Here is a 23,197-nt window from a genome sequence, read left to right as displayed (position 1 = left end):
TGGATGAGCGTTTAATATGTAAAAATCTTTTGGGTGGAGTTCAATTTTAATGTAATGCCTCATTTCCTGTAGCATTAGGATTAAATGGCTCTTACTGGACCTCTTCATCTCAGACGATGAGCTGTGCACTCTGGGTTAAATTGGGGGTGGGGGGGTGTCTCCTCTGCAGTGTCAGCAAGAGTTAACTTATTGAAATTAAGATAATTATATTTTGTCTGTTTGGAGACTTGGAAATGGTTGACCTAGCAGAATAATTAGCTGCACATTTGTTGTTTATCTCATAATATTTTTAATGTTTCCTCTTTTCTTTTTTCTGCTCTGGTTCGTGCAAACATGATCAACTGAGTCGTCGCTTCAGTCAACCTACTGCATTCACTGCTTGTCTAAACAGAATTTCACATTGACAAAGTTGTTTTTCAGGGAACATATGCACATATTGCTATCATGCATTCAGAAAATTATCTTCATTGCGGTGTTTGTATTAATCTAATCCTTAATTAACCTCACCTGAACCTGTGTATCTTTGTTAAAACCCAACCTTCACACTTCATATGGGAAGGTCTCATAATATGCATAAAACTGTTCTATTCAATTGTAGAGAAAACTCCAACAATCAAATGACCTCCTATGAGCAAGCACTTTGGCTAGAGCAGGAAGGGAAAAAACTCCCTTTTAACAGGAAGGAACCTCTGGTTTCTGGTTTAATTGGAAGTTTGGTAGTTTGATATCTGGCTTTTCTTGCTGACATGGGTGCCTGTGTCGTGTCAACCACCCCACTCACTACACCACTTTGCAATGTGTCTTTTGTTCCATCAACTGGTTGCAGCAGACCCCCCCACCTCCAAAAACGATCAACAAGTGCTTGCTCAAAGGGAGTCATGTGATTGTTGGGGTTTTCTGCGTATTATTGTACGGTCTTTAACATACAATATAATTCACTGTAGTGTTTTCAACGAGGATGTTGGTGACACAGAGTTAAACCACAAATGAAGACCCTGGAGTTTAGTTGCAACTTGTTTAATTGTCTCCATGAACATGTGGTGAAAACTGAAATGACAGAAAATAAACTCCATCTCAACAGGCAAAAGCATGTTTACATCAATAAAGTGCATTACTCTCACTAAAACATTCATGTTAGCAAAATATACATTAATATCCAAAGTTATCTGTATAAACTGTCATATAAAGTAACTTACGGCGTTCCAGCCTGATAATTCGGAGTAGATGGCATTTGATTACATCTCCATACTGCCTTTAGCATGAGGAGCCTGTTTCTCAGCAAAACAGAGTGCTTGACCAAAACCGGAAGTGCTTGACCGGAACCGGAAGTGTCCCGCCAGAACAGGAAATACATTTTAGCGACATTTTCCTTTTAACTAAAACGTATGTTGAGCATGAATTATTCATTTTAACAACACATTAATTTTTTAATGGTAAATCTTTTTAGAATTATTTATTTCAAACTTATGAGCCTTGAGGAAAATGTTGTGATTTGGTGCTATATATATTTTAAAAAAAATAATTGAAGTTGCTTTTCATTAGAAAAAGTGTGGGCTTGTTTGTGAATGATAGAATACACAGTGTAACAATAAAACTTCAAAATGTAATCAATTCATATTTGACATTTGCACACCAATGTTGAATGTGAATGTTGGATTAAAAAGTGCTTGAGCACAGAAAAAACACTTGTGGTGAATGTGTGGTTTAGTTAAATGCTGCAGAAGGCTATTGAAGTAAATACCAGTCGATTTAAGTTCAGCCACTGCATGTTTAAGCATTGTATAATTTTGTGTTCTTATACCACTGGCTATTAAAGGTGGCTCATGTGTATTGTTAGCCCACTCTTACTGTTAACAGATATAGAGTATAAGGAGTTAGTAGACTTGACATTAGGTGTTTCCTTCTACTTGCACGCACTCTTTACAGTAGGCTAAAACATTCATCACACTCTCTTCTTACAGCAGTATTGGATGTTTGTAGACTTATGCAGCTTTGTTGTTCCAATATTGGCACAGAGTTCACTTGAGTTTTGGGTGGATAGTTCTGTCCACTGCTGGGTCTAAGAGTTTGAACAATGAAGAGATATCACTAGTGGCCAGGATGCTTCATCTTGTCAGGTGATGGCAGGACCAGTAGACACCATTAAAGCTTTGGCAACGATCCCGTCAGCCAGTTAGTGTGACCTTTCCCACCAGTACTGAGTCATTAGTTTTTGGGACAGTTGGACAAAGTGTGCAGTGTGACTGAAAACTCACTGTTATCCAATTCTGTGGTAATCCAACCAGAAAATCCTATTTTGGGGATATTGGAAGGCAAGTTTTTGTGGGCTGTTGATAGCTGTAATCCTGTTCTTCAAATGGCCCGTCTAAGGTTGCTAAAAGAGGCCAATGCACTGTTGCCTAAGAAAACGTGCCATTAGTCAAAGTATAATTAAATGGCAAAAAATATAATTTTGATAACTCAGGTTTTTGACCCTAATCAGGTAGTCACATGTATCACAAAGGTACATATATGGCTAGTATAGAAATTGTTAGCCCAGGGAGAGTTTTCAAATGGACATTAGCTGATCCAGTGAACAGCTATTCACTCCTTGGTTTTAGTTGTGTTCCTGATTACAATCTTTAGATTCTAGACATTTGAATGATGAGAAATTTTTATTCTCATTCCACAGTACTCTGCAGAGGTCTTGAGCCACCCATCATTTCTTCATATTTGCTAGAAAAATGGGAAATAGGTGCAGCAATTTATTGGAAAACATGCAAACTGGCTTGCAAGTTAATATTTGGGGTGTTGGCACCTCAAGATGATCTCACACTGCTTTAATAATGTTGGGTTCGATCTGGGGAGGCCAGTCCATGACAGTGTTTTTTTGCTGCTGTTGTTTTTTTTCTATCCAAATATGCTTTTACTACATTAGTTGTGTGTTTGGAGCTATTGTCATGCTGAAAGATGAGGCCAATGCCAGTGTAATATTTTCTATATAATTATCTGGATTTTGTTGGTATTTTTTTCTGTCTTCATAAGTCTATAGATTTTGGCAAGATTCCAACACCACTGGCTAAAATGCAGTAATAAACCACCACAGAGCCTCCACTGTGTTTTACGGGTGGCTGTTGTCCTCCCCTGAGGAGAACTGAAGCTTTTTTGCTAATATGTCTTTGAGAATTACCTTGTTGGTGGAAAAATACTATTTCTATGTCTGTCAACCTGTAAATTCAGTTTAAGAAACTGGCCTATTTTTTTCCCCCTTTCTTTTGCTGCTAGTTACAAAGAGCCAAAAGATAGGATTTAAAATTGGTTCTTTGCTAAGCTGTCTGTTATGTGTAGAGCAGCTCATCCATAGTTAGGTGCCTTTTTATGCTTGAATGGTAGTGGTGTAACAATCTTCTGCCTCTCCGGGATGTTCTTTTTATAATAATCATTATAATCATGTTGCTAATAAACCTTAGTAGCTGTGAGATTTCCACTAGCTGCCTTTAGTTCCCCGTGTACCTACTTTTTAAAATCATATTGGTGACATGCACTAAAGTTTTCTATGTAATATATATACATGTATATTTTAAATACAAAGCAATGTTTGTGGCAGTGTATCTCTGTACTCTATGCTGTAGCCTGATGCAGAACTCAAAGATGTGTAGGGTAGCAATATGCAGTGCAAACCCAGTAAGTTGATTAGCACAAGGATAATATCACTGTGAAACAAAATGCAATGGGTTGTAATTGTATCAGGTTCATTACGCTGGTGTAGATGTTTTTCTCATTCTTATAGCTCTGTCAGTCCGTGTATAGATTTACAGTCTGTCCTCGAGTCTTTTCTCTGTTCTGCATTTCAGTAAAAAAATAACAGTCCAGTTTCACTTGAGATTGCAGAGCAGCACAGAGACATCAGCTCACAATGCAAACAGCAACACCCTGTGACAGGGACTCAGCACAGAACTCTAATTTCAGCTTTAAGAGACGTGGCCTTGCAAAACTACAATAACAGGGTCACCCTGACGATGGTCAACAATGCTCGACTGCCGGATACCTCACTGTGTGAAGCTTATTTTGTTTGCGCTTGTTTGCCTTCCTGGTCCATAAACAGTTTCATCATTTACACGTTGTTCACAGAGGTTGTTAATTAGTCAAGGTGGCGATTAGAACCAACGACCATTCAGACACTCACCAGAATATGGACGAGTGGGGAAAAGCCAATGATGCATCCGATTATGCAGTTGATGCTGAATGAGGCATTACTAGTTTATAAACAGGAAGGGAGCCCACTTAGTCATGCTGCTGCTGATGGCACAGTCTCAACAGGAAACTGGTAATCAGTGAAACGGACCTTGATTAAAATAAATGACGGTGCTTGTAGGAGTCCCCCTGTGATATCAAGTACATACATATTCCACTTCTATTTTTATTTTTGCTTTCAGATATTATCTGCGGAGTTTATATACGAGTTGTTCTGCAGATATGAATCCAGGATTTTTTTTTTATTTATATGTTCTTTGAATGGTGTTATTAGAGGTGTGTTGCTTTCCTTGAAGCGTACTTGCTGCTTTTCAGAGGTGCTGCAGTACAATCACTAGTCATTCATGTGCTTTGTGGGCCTGAAAACCATATTGGCAGCTATGCATTAAATTGCTAATGTGCCTGGCAGAGCTACATTATCCACCCCGTCAAAGTGACAAGGGCAGAGGTAGAGCGCTTCCTTCAGCTGTGCATGAGATCTTTGGAAAATGGGTTGTGTGGATATGGTGTGGCAGTGCGCAAAGTTCTCTTTTTAAAGGCTTTCTTTGAATTTGCCGTGTTTCCGCGTCGCTGCTTTGACAGCTGCAGAACAATGAGGCCAGATTGGCTGGCCAGTTTCACAGCACCTACATTCACAGTCCCTCTGTGGTCAAACTCGCACACCTGGCTGCTTCTGTAGTTATTTTTTTTCTCCCTTTTTTACTTTGTAACATTGAGCTTCTTTCCACGCCTCAGCAGGCAATGAAATATTTGTATTGAAAGAACTGGACATTAAACATATGAAACAATTGCTAGACTTTAATTGACAGGACCTAATCTTTTATGGGGGGTTTTGTAGCAGAAAAACTGTAAAGCAGTAGCTCTTTTTTCTCCTTTCCTGTGTGACTTCTGTGTTCCAGCTGGATGGTTTGTTTGTCCCAGTCTGTTCTCTGCCCAGATTCAGACTCTTGGGCCTCAGGTTGTTGAGTAATGTGATTGCCTGAGGAGCCCCAAGGATAAACACTCATGTCAGCTTCTTTATAGCTTTTCAAGATCACTTTAAGAGGCACAATGCCTGTGAGTGTTTGCCTGTTGTTTCATCCGTCGCATAGAGAATATTGCTCTTTTAATTTATGATCATTCTGTTCGTGTTGACTTATCAATATGGTTAGTAACTGTTGTCATAGAGAATGAAACACAAAAATAAAAATCCTGGGATCTGTTGACTTTTTTCAGTATCACCTGTATCCCACAGCATCCCATCATCATGTTGCAACTTCTCCATCAATGAAAGCGTGCTGCATACAAAGACATCTTTTCAAAACTGACTGAGGGATGGGAATAGAGAAGATGAGAGCAAACCAAGGATCTCGTGACCGTGCAGCAGTTTCAAACGTATTGCATTGATCGTCAGCGTCTCACGCTCCACGACTTTGCAGCTTTTTAATGACATTGCTTGTCATCTCTTAATCTGTCTCACCTGAATACATGGAAACGCAGTTTATGTGATTAACTTTGGAAGCACGCTTATTGATTTAATGACATCCCTAGCCGGCCTGTTCGATTGTGACTGAAAACATGCTGACGATAAATTTGGTCAGTAATTAAACTATTGATTGTTTATCAACAAATATGCATTTATTAAATACATAGGTGTTTTTTTTTTGTTGTTTTTCTGTTTGTTTTTTTTAAGTAGAGGATTTTCTTGACCTTTATAAATTCAAATGGAGGGTTGGACACTATGAGGGACACAGGGTCGCCTGGTAGAGAGTTGGAACCAGACTGGGAGATGTTTTTGACCATAAAGACACCTTCCAAAGACAACTGTCGGTCCCTGCCAGCCTGCAACCTCCAACGTGGAACATCCACAGAGGCACATTGGGGTGAAGAGAGGCATGGCTGGCAGCAGATGGGGAGCTTGATGGAGAGCTGAAGTCAATAACCACCTGACACCTCAGTTGCTCTGTAGGATGTGGACTGGGTGACAGAGCCTTAGTGGAGACAAAGACTGCTGCAGGAAACCATTATCCTTCCACAGGTTTACCTACGGAAACCTTGTTACGACTCCTATTTTCGTCTGGATTGATCTTGTTGTGCAGAGGCACTCTTTCATTCATTTCAGTTACAGAGGAACAAAATGGCGAGTGAGCCTGTGCTTCTAGGGAGGAAAGAGGTGCGCTCCATTCATAACACGAGACAAAATGAGAACTTTCTAGCTAAAATTACAGCCGTCTTTGAAAAGACCAGTGTTTAAGGGTTTGTGCCTGTTCGCACTTGAAGAGCGGGGTATGCTGAAGGAAGAAAATGTAGTTGATTGGGTTCGCAGCTGTTGTCGAGCCCGAGACACCTGTGCTTTTTTTTTTTTTGTGTGTGTGCTTGTTGTGTTTCACTGTTTCTGTTGACACTACTTTAAGGTCAGATGAATTTGATTATAATTGCCTCTTCCAGCAGCTTGCATGTTTCTCTCTTTTTACAGTTGAAGTAGACACTATTATGTTTGCAAATTTATATCAGATACAAGTTCAGTATTTAAGTCTTTTTTAAGTGACTTTTAATCCCTGTTTTCTCATTAACGAGTGCCGGTAATAAGGAAGTGATTGCACTGTTGAGTCGGTATTATGGCCTATTATTGTTATTTGTAGCAGATTTAGATGCAGATAAACGTCTCACTGTTTTGCATTGTTAAAATGCCAAGCTTGCCCTCTACTTATACTCTTTTGATTTGTGTTTAAAAAAGAAAAAAAAAAAGGAAAAAGCACATGCAGCAGGAGCCTCTTTATAGCCTCTAAACTTTGGCATGTATATGCTGCTTTAAGATGCACATAAATGCAAATTTACAGCATCAGCATGTTGAAACCCCTGAGCCTGCTATTGGTGCAGCAACAGCCACATGTGCGTATTTGACTGAAAATAAAACACAGAAAATATGGTTTTAAAGCAAAACTGTCGCAACCAAGGCTTTGTGTTGTTTAGTCTCATTTCAGTCTTGTTACTATAGTCTCACTTTGTGTTTGTTGGCTTGTCATATTGTTAGACTTGATGCAATATGAATCAAAGAATTGCTCCAGAGCTTATTAGTCACACAGATGAGGCTGCTGTGTCCTCTGTGATATACATTTGTCTAATAATAGTCATTTAGTGAGCTGCTGAGGTTTGCTATAGGATCTCTATAGATGAATTATGTTACATGAGCCTTTGAACATACTCGGCCTACATTAATGAGCTCTGTGGCAAAGGAAGCTGCCTCTGAAAATTTACTGAACACTTGCTTCGTTCTCTTTGGCAGCTTTCTTCTCAGCACTGTCAGCTCTTTGGTTCTGCTGCTTGACGCCGTTCCAACCCCCTCGGCTTACCACGGCTACAGTGTGAATCGAAGCCTGTTTGGAGTGATATTCCTTATATTTATTCTTAGTTTCCCCCCCTTTGGTCATTATTTCTCTGTTCTAATACCAGACCTATTTTACGTCTTCGTCACCTCAGCCTAGTGGTTGAAATTGGAACTATTTGTACAATAAGCAGGCTTTTGTTCTGAAAATGCCACCGTATGTATGAAAGCCCTTCATCGCAACCTTTTTTCTTTTTTAAATCAGCGACTGACCCGAGAGCTGTTGGCGATAGCACAAAGGCTCACGTTGTGAATGGAAGCTTCATCTTCCATGCTTCAAAAAAGAAAAAGTCTCAGCAGCTTATCCATTCGTACCACCTTCAGAAAATCTGTAAATAATCTATTCATTCCTAGAGATGAGTCTTTGTTGTTCCCCTTCTCAAAATTGGCCTACAAATGAAAATAGATGTTTATTCTATCTGTGTGGTTGTTTCTTTGCCTTACACGAAGTAATCCCTATTATTTTTCTGCATCTCTACAGGTTCAACTACAGATCAACACACCATCTCACCACCAATGGCTTCTATGAGTTCCTCAATTGGTTCGATGAAAGGGCGTGGTACCCCTTGGGGAGGATCGTGGGCGGCACAGTAAGTTTTTTTTCTCAAAATGCAGCTCCATTTGTTACGTATTTGTTCATCAATTTTCCATTTCCAGTTTAGAGAACTAGAGATTTAAATCTTGTTAATAAGGTGCCCGTAAGAGCCACAAGTATCTCTACTGATCCAATTTCTAAATGGCTTATTCAGCTTTGGAGCTACATAGCGGATGGAGCCTATCCCATCTTGCATACACATCTTGGGTACACACTGGATCTGTCAACAGCCCCCCCACACAGTCTCACATCCTCACCTACAGTCAATTTTGAACCATAATTTAACCTAAAAAGCATGTCTGTGGGCTGTGGGGAAACTCCACACATTAAGGCCCCAGTGCTGAACCTACTCCATCGGTGTGATTCATGAGTACCACAGGCTCACAAAATTTTAAGAAAATATGTTTTGTGATTAAAAAAATAATAGAAAGAACCTGAGCAACACTGACTTGGATAATGACCTCTGTGTATGTGTATGGGAAACAGTCAGTGTTTACGCACTCTTTAGAAAAACCATGGTACCCTCAGCCTACATCAGAATCATAATACTCTCGATACTTTACCTTTTTGGGCCATTCTGTTAACCATAGATTGGTTGTGTGGGAAAATCTCAATAGATCAGAGCTTTCTGAAACACTCGAACCAACCTGGCTGACACCTACGACCGCATCCAATCCAGCATTACTTACATCACCTTTCTTCCTTCATTCTGATGCTCGATTTGAACTTCAGCAGGCCGTATTGGCCATGTCTACATGCATAAATGCACTGAGTTGCTATCACGTGACTGGTTGATTACATATGTGTCTATCAAGTAGTTGTACAGCTCTACCCCAGTGAGAGTGTGTATCATAAAAGACTAAAAAGCAATCATTATTTCCAACCACGACTTTTCCAAGCTGAAGGTCAATGTTCTGCATATTGCTTTAGGTGTTTGATGTAAAACACAGAGGCAAGCGTTTACATTTCCGAAGGCCGAACATTTGCTACGTTTGAAATGGACCCCAAGGATAACCTTTCTAAATAGTTGCCTTTTCCCCCTCAATTTTCTGTTGTTTTACTAAATCAGCTCAGACAAGTGTTTCATCCTCTTTGTGTTTCCACCAAAGTGTTGCCTTGTCTCCGCATCTTTTATTTTAATGGCTGATTTAAATTCAGCCGGTAGTTTCCAGTTTGGTCACTTGAGCATTGCAGCACTACATTTTGCTGAATGTGTCTTGCAGTTTGTTTAATCAGACAGTGACCTCAAGTGTGAACGAGCTCGCTCTGCATCAGACTAAAAGGGGTTGAGATAAGTGTCAGCAACTAACGCTGAGGCCATGGCACTATATTAGATTGCTCCCTTTCAACTTGGGAGCAACTTTCTGGCCCATGTGTGACACAGTGAAGTTGTATTCGTGAAGGAGAGTAAGATGAGTCTGATACTGAGAGTCAAATTGGTCCTGAAAGAATAGATTTACACTACTTTAATGAGTCTTCTAATCTTAAGGATAAGGTTGAAGAAAGCTTTTAGTGTTTAGAGTCTGCCTTGCAAAAAATCTCAGGGCAACAGGACATAAGCTAGAGGAATTCTGCATCGTACACAGCCTGGAAATAGTACGCTTAATGCCGCAACGTCCTGATTTTTAAAAAGACTGAGATATATTTGCATTGCATGACCCTGACCTGGTTTGGTGGCAGAACACACAGAGGCTCACACATAGGTCGACCAGCACATCGAGGTGCCCATTTGATCCTGTCGGCACATACGGTTCAATCAGGGATAAAACCAAACACAAGCTTACTACATACAAGAACAAAGAAGCTGTTGTGTAAACATATCAAAGCTACCTCCATGCGGGCCTGCCTACATGCAGTGTGGAGAAGTATTTCAAGGGTACTAAAGTCAGGCTTGGCAGTTCAAGGATGCCATAGAGCCCCATAAGCCTCAACCAAAGAGCATGGATTTAAGTCACAATCCAGGAACAACAGTAAACCGTTAACTTGACAGATTCCCCTCGGCTGCCGTGCCCTCCCCACTGACCAGCAACATGATTACGATAAAATATTGAACTTTTTCGGTGAAAAATGGGGCATGATGATTCCACAAAATGTGTCTCCCATTTCCCCGATTCCCTCATCTCTGCACCTAATCTTCCAGCCTCATCTTCTCACCCCTGTATCCTGTGAACAGTGATGTCTATGTGAGTTAAATACCTTTGGCCTTTCTATCTCCCTTTCCTCCTTAACATCCCCACCTGCTGTCTGTTCTCTCAACCAAGCTTCATGGACATACTAGGGTTATACTCTGAGCTATAATTGCTCTAGCTAATGGTGCATCAGGACTACAGAATCTAGGTACTCAGTGCCAGATAAATGTGGAAATGAATTCTTACCTCGATTACTAGTTCAGGTAAAACGCTGAGCTAGAGCCTGACTCTTGGAGCCTGTAGCGAGACTCCTGTCTCCTTCCCTCTGATTAGGGAGTTCCTGCACATAGTCGATACAACGAGGCATGTTAATGCTGTGCATTTATTCACATTTCTGTTATTGTACTACCAAACAACGTCCAGGGCTGGAGCTGGAAGACATTCTACATACTGATATTTGAATATAGTTTTCACTCCTGCACAAGCAATCCAAGGAATTATACATCCCAAACCTATCCATCAGGATTCATCTGTCATAAGTAGTTACCATCAGATTCTGGTAATTGCACATGACAAGCCTAGCCTGTAATAATGGATGCTCTGCTTCTGTTTCAGTACATGGACGCTTGGGCTAAGCCCTGTACCCAGAGGGTGCAAGCTGAAACTCATGAAAATTAATTTAAGACTGTACGCCTTCCAGTTCAGATTACTCGTCTAATCATGACATTAACAAGATTCCCGGACTGTACATTGCATTATCTTGAGCATAAATATCAATGCACACAGAGCTGAGCTTCTTCTTCTGCACATTTGGACTATATTGATGGCGTATGAGTCAAAACTAGGGATGGGTATCGTTTAGGTTTTATCCGATACCGGTGCCAAACCGGTACTTTTGAAACGGTGCCAGTGCTTAAACGGTGCTCAAACCGGTGCTTAAAGAATGGAGAACACAAAATTGGTCCAAAAACATCTTATGTTCAGCTGTTTTTTTGTAAAAAGATAACAATGTTAGCCTTTTCTGCAGCTATAGGGGATTTATGGTATCACTCTTGGCTGGAAGCAGTGCTTAATCAATGGAAAAAACACAAACTTTGTCCAAAAACCTCTCATGTTTAGCTGTTTTCCACTTTTTCTTTGGTCATTTTAGCCTTTTTGGCCAGGGTGAAGGGAGTATCTGCCATCAAACAAGAAGACAGCTGCATGTAACTATGACGGTGTTTGCTAGTTCACCTTACATGCATTAATTTAATAACGTGGTTAGCCTACTAAGCTACTCACGCAGAGAAGAACGGCTGCTGCTGCCATCATCATCCGTCATCATTTCTGCTACACTGGCAGGGCTAGGGGCCAGGACTCTCCTCTTCGGGTTTTTGGGGGATGTTGCTAACTCCGGGTCCGATAACGGGCAACCCACCCGCAGTCGATGCGCTGGTGTGAGGTCTTGCAGCAAGCTATCAAATACGGCGCATTTTTCGGCTTTTAAAAAAAACGCTATCCGTAGCCAGGTGTTTCATCGGATTTGAGGTGTTACCTTCTTTGACAGTATCAGCTTAAAGCACTTGTTGCAGGCTGCTGAGTTTGCATATTTTGCTGTGAAGTACAGCCAGACTTTTGACCGCTTCGCCTTGGGCATTTTTAATCTGTAGCTCTGCTCTAAAAGAACGTACGTACATGGACCCGCCTACTATCCGGAAACGTAAAATGATTGGCTAGAATCTAAAGTGTATCATTCCATACCAGTTGGTGGCGGTAATGCACCTTTCAGTTGTTTGCCAACCGCCAATATAAATGTAAGGAAGAAGAAAGTGTACCATAGCTCAGGAAAAAAAAAGCACCGAAATAAAGCACCGAAATGTGCGCTGCTTTTCGGTCTGGTTACTACCGTTTATGTCAGAACCGGTGCCATCATGGCACCGGATACCGGTACCCATCCCTAGTCAAAACAGGAAATGATCGTAGAGTAATTCACACGCTGCAGTCTTCTTTCTGCTCAATGTAGTTTCACTGAAGATTCATTTCATTTTCCAGTTGGACATTACTTTAAATATTTTAATGTTCTCAGCAGACTAAAGCAATTTGCAAAGGGAGAACATACATGGGCTTGAGCAGTATCACAGCTGGAGATTAGAAGTTGGCAGACAGACGGTGCATTTTATGAGTGCTTCATAACTTCATTTCTGGTATACTTTCCTTCTATTTGCCATTTGTTTTATTAATATTAGGCTTGTTCCAAATGTCGATGTTCCCCCATTAAACAAACAAACAAAACCCTAACATTTAAATCATAAGAATAGAATTAAGGTCAGTTTGATTTCTAACCGTTGTATTATGTAGGACACAAGTATGACAAATCTAGCCTAACTAAAACACACAGGCTCAAGCTGATACAAAAATCCTGCCTGTGTTTCTGAACTTTTCTGAGTGCTGAGTGGTTATGAAGAGTGACTGCAGCCATTTCAGCAGGTATAATTTGTGGAGCGATTGTGCTGGGGCCTAAGGTATGTGTTGCACTGTCTGCAATTACAGAGGTCATGTAGTACTTGCGGCGTTATTATTTTGAACATCGTCTGTAGATGATTGTTACTTCATACCTTTTTTTTATTTGACATTTTTAAAATGCCTGATTCTGGATCCCCAGGGATGATACTTATACCACTGGAATGAATTCGCATAAAGCATGCTGGAACTAATATACAGCTTCACAAGGTGCTTTGGCAACCAAATTAATTAATCTGACTGGAAGAAAAATGTTAAAGAGTAAAAGATGCACTGCAGCGGAATGGCTGTGGCATCGCAAAAAGTGGAGATATTGTATTTCTTTTTTTAAATCATTGTCAACAAATCCCTTGAAAATGCAGAAATGGATAATGAATTCATCCTTCCAGCAAGATCTGTGTGTAAGCCAAGGCTTGATATAGCATATTTCTCTGTGCTATAGCGCTTCATTTGCCCCCAAACTGTGTCACTGTCAGTGAGCCACACTGTTGCACTACATAAATGACACGTTGCTTCCTCGCCATGAACATTAGCATTGTGTTTTGTTTTAAGTCGGTCTCTTATGCATGGTCTTGCTGATGTAAATACTCACTAGCTTACCAGATGCATACTAATCCCCTGTTTGTTAAAATGCCCAGATATCCCGGGGCATCACTGTGGCTCCCTTTGAGATTTACATGCTCGGTCTACACAAAACAGTCCGCTGTAACCCACAGTGGACTTGGAAAAAGTTTAGTGGCAGATGGCAGGTGACATTTCCCCTTATAAGATGTACATCCATTTCTTTAGCAGATGGGTGGGTCATTTAATTGGCTACACTAAATGCAAATGTCTCCATATCACATGTAAATGTGCAGAGTCTAGGAGTTGATGCGTAGGAATCGATGCATCTGATAGAACTATGGACCTTTAGCAACTGGAAATATTTGACCTTTTTTTTTTTTTTTTAAATTATTAAAAAAAAAATAGTTTTTTCATTTTCCTTCATCTAACTGGATCAGACTTTACAGGAATACATGCAAACAGCATAAAAAGCATGATTATGACCTTTTCTCCAAAGTGTCTGAATAAGCGAGAGAGCAATCTGAAAGCTAAGGAAATGCAAATTTAAGCACATTTGAGATTGCATTAAAATAACTGAAAAATAACAAAATTATTCTTGATTATTATTTTATTGCTTAGAGAGACAGATGGGTTCATTAAGGGCTGAGATTACATCAGGGATCGACTCTGAGCTGTTGCTTGCTTGCAGTGGTGATAGACAGGATAACAGATGAGGTCAGGCAGGAGTCTCTGTGGTCTGTGATGTTTGCAGATGACTTTGGTATCTGTAGGGAGAGTGAGGAGCAGGTGAAAGAGTCTGAAGAGGTGGAGGTATGCTCTGGAGAGACATAGAAAGGAAGTCGGTAGGTGGAAGACAAAATACATGCCTGTGAAGTAGAGTAAGACAGGAAGGTGATGATGCAAGGAGTAGAGGAAGTGACGTAGATGAGTTTAAATACCCAGGGGGTGGGGAGTGGACAGTGCACAAGTGGAGTGCTGGGTAGAGACCTGTGTCAGGAGTGTTTTGGAGTTGTAAGAGAAGAATAGTGGCTAAAGGAAAGGTAAACAAGATGAAAGTGGGAGCATGTATGGTGTATAATTTGGAGACAGTGGCACTGACCAAAGATGGGAAGTAGAGCTGAAGGTGCTAGAGTGGCATTAAGAGGAACAGGACTGGAAATGAGAAGGTTAAGAGGTTCGCAGACATGCACACTGGAGGGCTAGTGGGGAATTGTACAAAGGGTGTTGAATATGGAGCTACCAGGGAGAAAGACGAGAGGAAGAACGCAGATATAGGGGAGGTTTGGTGTGACAGTACATGCTGGAGAGAGGGTGAGATGGAGGCAAATAATCTGCTGTGGCGACCCCTAAAGGGAGCAGTCGAAAGAAGATTGCAGTGTCAAACAGCAGCTTCACAGTTGGAAGCAGAGGTGGGATTTGTCAACATTTATATATAGAGAGCGACTCCGAAACACTGTTCAACACTAAAAGTCGGCTGCAAACAGTGCCTTGCTCAGGGGCACAGCGATGGCAGTTGCTGGAGTAACAGAGAGGCGCTCGCTTATTTGGTGTGTAGGTTTATCGTGAAAATCCCACTTGTTTGCATGACTGAGCGAGATAATTTTATGAACATAGACAGGCTTCAGGGAAGGAGGGCATTTACTTTTACTCCCACACTGCTTTTGAAATCATAAAACGAATGTGTGAGAGCTCTTATTTGCATCAAGCCTATGCTTTTAAAACATGCAGGGGTGTGGACAAGTGCTGGGTTCATCTCAGACTGGTGCAGCGAGCCCGTAAATGCAATCAATGGCTGTTGTTTAGGAAACTTGGACGCGGAGAATGTAATTCAGAATTTTGTGAATTACTAAGTTACACTCTGCCGTCATTTTAGACAGCCAGTCTGGGTTTGACGTTTTAAGTTATTCTCCTTGCTGTGACCTCTAACGCCTGGTAGGATTCACGAAAACGCCTTTGCTAATGTTACATTTGCTCCGTTTGACCTACCTGGGCTCACCTTTCAGTATATACAGCTCACAGTCTCCTCCTCTTCTCATGAGCCTCACTGGCTCTCTATCTTTCATCATATCTTTTCTTCTGCCTGCCTCTGCCTTTCACACATCCACTATGCTTCCAGTCTCATCCTTACACTCCCCTCCACCGCCCTTTATTCAAAATTAGACAGACGATCCTGACAGTCTGCATTAATTGTGTATTGTAGCATTAAGTCTCTAAGCACTGAGACGGGTCAGACCGTTCGGAAGAAAGATGAGCCGATGTCAGTTAATGTGACAGTTGAGTGCCTTTATGCTCACGCCAGTCCAGCTGCCCTCTCCCTTTTTATTTCCCCCTTTTCACTCCCACCCAGCCTCCACTCCCCAGAGGATGACTGCCAGTTGCTCTTTCTCCTGTGCCACAGATAAGGAAGGAAGGCTTCTCTAATGTGACAGTCCAGAACAACAGCAGGCTGTCAATCCAATAAACCGCTCTTTGTTGCCGTAATGACAATGACTCAAGTGGGTTTCTGTAACGCCTTTTGACAGTTTTAGTTGATGCTGTTTTCAAAATGAGCAAGCCGCCTTGTGCTTTGTTGAATGTCAGTTTAGAGAAGTGTTAATTCAATTTATGTACAAAGATTTCTTTCAAGCCAGACCTCATTGCTAAATATCCTCGACTATGATGAACAGCTTTAGTCATATTGGAGGGGACCTGGGCCATACGACAGTTTAGAATGGGTAATAATGGACTGTTGTCAAATTCTCAGCTATGAGATGAGATGTGGTTGATTTACGCAGATGTAGATTAGCTGGTGTAGCTTGGACTTCTAGGCATTGGCTAATTAGAGACGTGAAGACCTACGTTTATTAGCAGTAGCGTATGGAGTGGGCCTACAGCGGAAACGCATCAAGGACCACTCACACGTCAAACATAACCTTTATATTGCATCTTATTTCAGACGTCCACATTGCACTGCACAAAGCTCTAATTGGATCTGCTCTCATACAGATGAGACAAGGACATTAAGCCTCGCCCACTCAGGCTCCATCTTTTGATGGTTTTAATAATAACATTCTTGTTGACACCATGCGCGGCAACACTTGACCCTCGATTTTTCTTTACGCAAGCAAAAATAATTCCTTTTTCCTTTTCATCCCAGTTTTCTAGTGTTTGAATTGACTAAAATGGAGAACAGAGAAAAGAAGATTTTGTGATTTATTAATGACATAATCAACAAATTGATAGCAGAAATAATTGTTCAGACCTTTAATTGTGCCCAGTCTTATTCAAGGCCAATTCAGTTTAGTTAGATTTCATTTGGTTATTTGCAATTAGCATATTAGCTGAGCTGAATATTTATTTTCGTTGCTGCCCCTGTAATATGTAATAAACAGTGCTGGCTCTGTGGCAGTGCGAGCTGGTGTTTGGTGCCTAAATGCCCGTCAGTAACTCGTGTTCATCATTAATGGAGCTTGTTAATGGCCACATTACCTCCTGTTAAATCTCGCTGAAGTTTTGACCTAATGAAATGAGAAATGCAGTGCTGTGCAAAAGTCTTGAGCCCATACTCTTTCCTTTTTGTTTCCAAGGAGCCAGAGGCAATACTTCTGGGCTTTTTGAAGGGCCTTGTAAGTGACCATTTTTAGGGGAATGGGTTGTTTTTGACTTGTGAATCAATCAAGCTTGAAAAGATAATTTACTCAAAGGATGAAACAGTGTTTTGTACATACACATAATTGACAACTTGGCAAAGAATCAATTTTAAATTGTATCTTTAGGCAGTTTGTTATTAACAGCCTTCTACAAAGGCTGCTATAAAGGGCGTCGGAGGACCTCGTGTCCTTGAAGTCATTGGTCTGTCTGATGTGCTTGTAGTAGTGGAACTCCCACAATTGGTCATGCCAGAGGCTGCTTCCCATAGTGAAATACTGAGTAGGGCTTGAAAGAATCTCTTTAGTTAAATATACAAAGAATCTACAAAATGCCAGAGATAACAGTTTGAAAATACTTTTTTTGTGCTGTGATTTTATACTTGTCAAAGAGCTGTTAGTTGAAAGTTTGGCAGTCCAAAAAACCTCTATGGCAGATGAACAGTATGTGAAAGACATGTCCTTAAGAAATGGGGCAAAAAACAATCCAGCAAAGACCTGACGCAGGACCTTTCACTGATCAATCTACCATTCAACGTAGCTTCATCTGAAATGGTCTCAGTGGAAGGTTGGCTGTTAGTAAGTCATTCTTAAGGCGGGAAAGTGGGGAGAAAAGGCTGTGGTGTGCCAAATTACACAAGAACTAGATTGGAAAGCAGGGGAAACGGGTTTTATGAAGTGATGAATCCAAATTATTAGTATGTACAGAGAAGGTCAGGACTAATAAGGAATGTTTATAGCTGTCTATAAAACACGGTGGAGCTCTTCCATGGTCTTTAGCTGCAATTCAGCCAGTGATGTTGGATTTTTTTCAAGTTAATAGAATTCTGAATGTAGAAAAGTATGATCAGATTTCAATCCACCATACAGTAGCACGTTGTCAATGCAGAAAAAAGCATACCTGGATAGACAAACACAAAATTGATTAGCATCAGTCATGGATTGGCCTCCCCAGAGCCTGAACAACAACATCATCATGACTGAATTGAACAAGAAGACTACTTAAATAAATTACAAGAAAGCCTGTCAAAGAGTTTGTGCTGCGTTGAAGAATAAAGTTATTCATATTATACAATAAAGTTATCAGATATTGACTTTAAAGCTCGATTAAATTGTACAAGCTCTATTTCCATGCGTGTTTGCGCATGTTACAATGGACCTATTTCCCATTTTCCTAGAAAAACATAAAGAAATAAGGGGTAGCTCAAGACGTTTATACAGTACTGTACTTTATAGCAGTTGAGATGATGTAGTATTAGATTAGTTAGAGAAGCCTGATCAGTAAGTAGTGTGGTTGCTGCTATCCATGATTGATAACAGTCAGTTCAGTGACCTCCTCTCCAACACAGCTTCAGAAGTGTACGGTTTACGGCCAATCACAGAGCCAGCCTTCATAATCAGTTTATCTAGTCTGTTGCTGTCATCAGCTCAGACTCTGCTCCCTCCAGGAGACCACAGCAAAGTACGCTGCACTTGCCACAATTGACTGACTGGAAAATATGCATCATTTTGCTGCACATATTTAAGGGTCTCAGCTTGCTTAGGTAATAGAACCTGCTCATTGGGTAAGATAATAGAGCTTTCCTCCCTCTTTTATGCACAGGCTCTGTGTTGGCCTGTTGTTGATATGGATGCCCAGGTACTTGTACTCACCCTATATATCAACATCATGCCCCAGAATAGATGTGGGTCATGTAACAGTCCTCTTTCTTCTCTAACTCTTCTAAGTTTTTCCTCTAATGTTTTTATATTACATTACATCTGAGTCCTGAAATGTTATTCACTTGTGACTGAAAAGCTAGTCACACAGCATTTCCAGAACAATTATTGCCCAGACAATTGACTATTGATTACACAAATGATTATATTTTTGTTTTTCTCCTGTGTAAATATTACAGAACATTCACTACAAATCAGTAAAAGTGACAGTTTTCCTAATTTAAAGCAGTTTTATTTTTAGATCAATACCTGATGAAAACCTACACGTCAATTCTCCATATACCCGCTTAACAGCTGGTTCACACAGCACACCATGTCTATAAGATCGACTGTCATGTGGCGTCTACGTGCGTTCGATGTGTTACGAGCCCGCGTTAAATCTTCTCGCAAGCAGCTTAAAATTATTCACGAGTTACGCCTCCCATTTTCCCACAATTTGTCTGAACACACAACAGACGGAGACGTAGATTTTTGTATGCAGCGCTTAATTAGTGAGAGAATGTGGAAAATGAACACATTAGAGCTGCGATTCACCTCAAGTCATTTAATCTTAAGAGAATTAGCAGCTTTCACTAATACAGCGAGTATTCCCACGGCGAGAGGCTCACACTGAGGTTCGGGGAGGGAGAGGTCACATTTGAACATCTGTTCAACGGGAGACAAGAAAAGCCTGATGCCACCCCCCGTCTATTGGAAGCTATTGGAACCATTTTTAATTTGGCTTCTGATGTTGATTTAATTTTAGTCTTTTGATCAAAATGTGCGTTGTTTTTTTTTTTTTTTGTAACCTTATTTTTAAGTAAATCCTCTAAGGGTTTTTAGGATACGGTTCTGACTGTCGTCGTTGCGTAAGGTCATCACGATTACAGGTGCTGCTCTCATCTGTCCCAAGGTTTACAGAAAAGGCAATCCATACCTCTCTACTCTCCATTGATAGAACTAATCAACTCTCTGCACTTTACTTTTCCCTCTCTGTCAACATGGATAACATCAGAATAATGCAGCACATACCTGGTCGTTTCAGGAAAGGCAGTGAGCCTTTTTCCTTTGTGTGAGAGAAATCGGTGTGTTACTCAAGAAATCTGCTTGAGTAAATTAAACCTCTGTTTAAAAAATGTTGGGAGGCTAAGTGTAGTTTTCTTTGGCGCTGGCTAAAATCTCTTTGGTAGGCGCCAAAAATGTGTAAAGGGGGAAAAATAGTCTGACTTAACAGTGTTCCTTTAACTTATTTTATTATAGATGTTGAGGCTTCTCTGTTCTGGTTTTATTTCCTCTTTGCGTTTCTCACAAACTCTTCTTCTGTTTTTTTTTTTTTTTTTAAACCTTCCCTCAGGTGTACCCAGGGCTCATGGCGACTGCAGGCCTTATCCACTACGTGCTCAACATGCTCCACATCACCGTCCACATCCGTGATGTGTGCGTCTTTCTTGCGCCTGTGTTCAGCGGCCTGACCGCCATCTCCACCTTCCTGCTAACCCGGGAGCTGTGGAACCAGGGTGCCGGGCTGCTGGCAGCCTGCTTCATCGCCATCGTCCCCGGTTATATCTCTCGCTCCGTCGCCGGCTCCTTTGACAATGAGGGCATCGCCATCTTCGCCCTGCAGTTCACCTACTACCTCTGGGTAAGTTTACAGACTTAAAAGTGCCGTAAGGAGGAATCCTATTGTATAGAAGAGACAGTTTAAACTTCTTTGTGATGAATCAGATTCATGCTCACTCTTTTGGGAGGATTTTACCCACAAAAGTAGCCCCACTTTCAAATCTTACTTTTCATAGATGTTGAATTATTTATCCACAACCTTGAAAGGCATGCTAGGCTTCTTTGTGCACCACGTGAAGCCCCGGATACGACATGCTGCACCATAAAACCTTCACAATATGATGACCTTTAAGAGTAGAATTGACAAGATCTCCCTTTTAAAGGTTGAATAGCTCCTCTTCCAATTTCCTTTCCTTTTTAAAAATGCATGAAATGAACGGAGTGTTTGTTCATAAAGTGGCTAACCTTGTTTTATTTAGTTTTTTTCCCCTGCCTTCAACAATTTATTTATTTTATTTTTTCCTTCAATAAATGCGGCCTATCCTTGAGCTAACAAGGCAGATGAGAAGAGTCTTTTGTTTTGTTTTTTTAAAATACAGCCTGAATGTTTGCAGCAACTGCATTGCAACATATTTTTCACAGCAGGTGGAAGGAAGAAGCTTTTCAAGTTGAAAGATGCCTGAAACAGACTTTACTTTCAGTCTATCCACTCTTTCAGTTGCATCAGCAGCTGCCTTTCAGCCCTGTAGCTTTCTTACTAAGAATGCATCTCGTGTGCCTTTGTATACCAGCGTGTGTTTGTATTTGTCTGTGTGAAAATGAAGAGCTCTGCTTTGCAAACAGTTTTTATCAGCATTCACTTCTTCCTTGTTATTGGAGTTGACCTTGACAAGTACTGCGGATTTTTTTTTCTTCTGTATTGAGCTGTGTCTGTTCACTGACCTTTTCCCTGCTTTGCTTAAACTCATCCTAAGATAGAAAAAATTTAATATTTCCAGCTTATTGAAAATGGAAGTAATTGTGTCTTTCTCTATAACTGGGTTTCTCTTGACATTAAAGAGCTGAGCTGAGCTTCTATTGGCCACATAGAAATACAGATTAAGAGCAGATGATGGAAGAAGTCCACGCAAAAAACGATTAAGTAGCAAAAGATGGAATTCAAGGTTAAAGTGCTAATGGTGATGAGAGAGGAAGGGGAAAAATGCAAAAATATCTGTCACGACATACATTTGAAAATTTGCGATAATGATATAACTGACGATATAATTGACACTAGACAAAATATTTTACAACTCAACTTTATTAGTGCAAAAAAAAATCAATGTATTTTGCACTTACACAAGCAGCTTTTTAAGTGCATTAAAGTTATATAAAAATGTAACAGTGCAAATGCAACTCCTTGCTGACAGTTTAACCAAAAGGCATTTCCAGTGGAAATTGGCCGACATATCCTCAGCATAACCATGTATAATATCCACAAAACTTAAAAAGAGGTTATACACACAATACGGTAATATTATGTTGAAGCACAGTACGTATCACTCCGCGAGTCTCCTGCCTACAATAGCCGTAATGCTCCGACAATCCATCAAGCCGTGCGGCTTCGTAGCTTAGCAAAGTCGTACTGAAACATTTCGAGCGCCGTGTTCCACATAAAATCGTTTCGAGGTCAGTAAACACAACCAGAATTCATACATAAGGCACACGGGATTATAAGGGGCACTGTCGATTTTCAGAAAAATCAAAGGATTGATTTTAAGTGTGCCGTATTTTCCTAAAAACACTGTAATAACGACGGCCCGCTAGCATGCGCTACCAAAAATAGTGCTTTGTTGTATATCTGAGGGACGAAAGCCAAACCAGTTCCACACCACTGAAGTTGCAGCATTTTTACAAACCAATTCTAGTTCATCCGTTTCATTCAACGATCCACTTTCGCTCTTCTCATTCTGCGTCGCAGCCATGTGCGTATGTAAACAAAGGCACTGCGCATGCGCGTTTTACCCATACTCTATCGCGATACTTCATTTTCTTATCGTTGCCCAACATTACACCGCTATTACCGTGAACGGTATGATATAGCCCAGCCCTAGTATATCAGACTTGAAATGCATCCCTGTTAGTTATCATTCTGCTATGAGGAACATAAAATTCAGGGTCAGTCCAGTTTTCAGTGCTGAGTAGAGAATTATTGGAGAAGAGCTGCAGATTCTTTGAAAGTGTAAATATTATGGCCTTTCATTAGCACAAAGTGAGCATACAGTGCTTCCTGTTCATACAGTATTGTGCCATCCCATTGAGTCTGTAACATTATTTTCTATTAATGAAATCATCTCGTGTTCCTGTGGACTGCAGGGATAGAATATAAAGGCTGCAGGCTACAGAGAAGCAATTACCCACCTCTGCAGTTAACCTGTGCTGAGCAGGTGTCAAATGAAAGGGAGGAAAAATGTAATATTGTAGATTTTATCAATATAAAAGTGATCACTGAAGACACGAAATTGATTGGAAGACAGTTTTAGCAGATAGGAACTCTTACAGGCCTCTGTTTCTGCCTCCGCTTGCAAATCTTTCTCTCAAATATGCATGGGGAAAGGGGAAATTGCACTTACCCTACTGCTTCCATAGGAACTAAGCGGTAAATAACAGGTTCTGCTTATCAAATACAGTCAGTGAGTGCTCATCAGTCTGGTGTGAGCACCTCTATAAAAGCAGATGTTTTGGCAGTTTTTGTCAGATTTCTTGCAATGCTCAAAAACAGCGCAAAAAAAAAAAAAAAAAAAAAAACACATATAAAAAACACCCAGGAGCTACACCTCAGACTCTGCAGGCTTGAGTTGTCATGTTAAATGTTAAAGTTCATCACAGTGCAGTCTTGAACTGTCATGTCGAACAAGTCATAGTTGTTCAGCCGCAAAAGAGTTAACAA

General features: G+C 40.6%; 1 protein-coding gene and 2 long non-coding RNA genes across 3 annotated transcripts in view; 2 read left to right on the top strand and 1 right to left on the bottom strand.

Annotated features, from left to right (window-relative positions):
* The window catches only part of LOC146493070 (dolichyl-diphosphooligosaccharide--protein glycosyltransferase subunit STT3B), a 101,536-nt gene that overhangs the window by 29,689 nt on the left and 48,650 nt on the right, over positions 1 to 23,197 (top strand). The window contains exons 2-3 of the mRNA XM_085148664.1: positions 8,079 to 8,187; positions 20,063 to 20,350. Coding sequence (XP_085004790.1) covers positions 8,079 to 8,187; positions 20,063 to 20,350 — 397 coding nt within the window. The remainder of the gene's footprint in view (positions 1 to 8,078; positions 8,188 to 20,062; positions 20,351 to 23,197) is intronic.
* LOC146493072 (uncharacterized) lies at positions 81 to 1,464 on the bottom strand. The gene is made up of 2 exons (XR_014871946.1): positions 1,197 to 1,464; positions 81 to 1,047 (listed from the first exon to the last, which is right to left on the bottom strand). It is a non-coding gene; the product is annotated as an uncharacterized LOC146493072 (long non-coding RNA).
* On the top strand, positions 8,195 to 18,773 carry LOC146493071 (uncharacterized). The gene is made up of 2 exons (XR_014871945.1): positions 8,195 to 18,035; positions 18,098 to 18,773. It is a non-coding gene; the product is annotated as an uncharacterized LOC146493071 (long non-coding RNA).

Source organism: Neolamprologus multifasciatus, chromosome 22 (assembly GCF_963576455.1).
Source record: "Neolamprologus multifasciatus chromosome 22, fNeoMul1.2, whole genome shotgun sequence".
In the NCBI taxonomy this organism is placed as follows: Eukaryota; Metazoa; Chordata; class Actinopteri; order Cichliformes; family Cichlidae; genus Neolamprologus; species Neolamprologus multifasciatus.
Note: the sequence above shows the minus strand (reverse complement) of the source record. Positions and strands in the feature narration are given on the sequence as shown.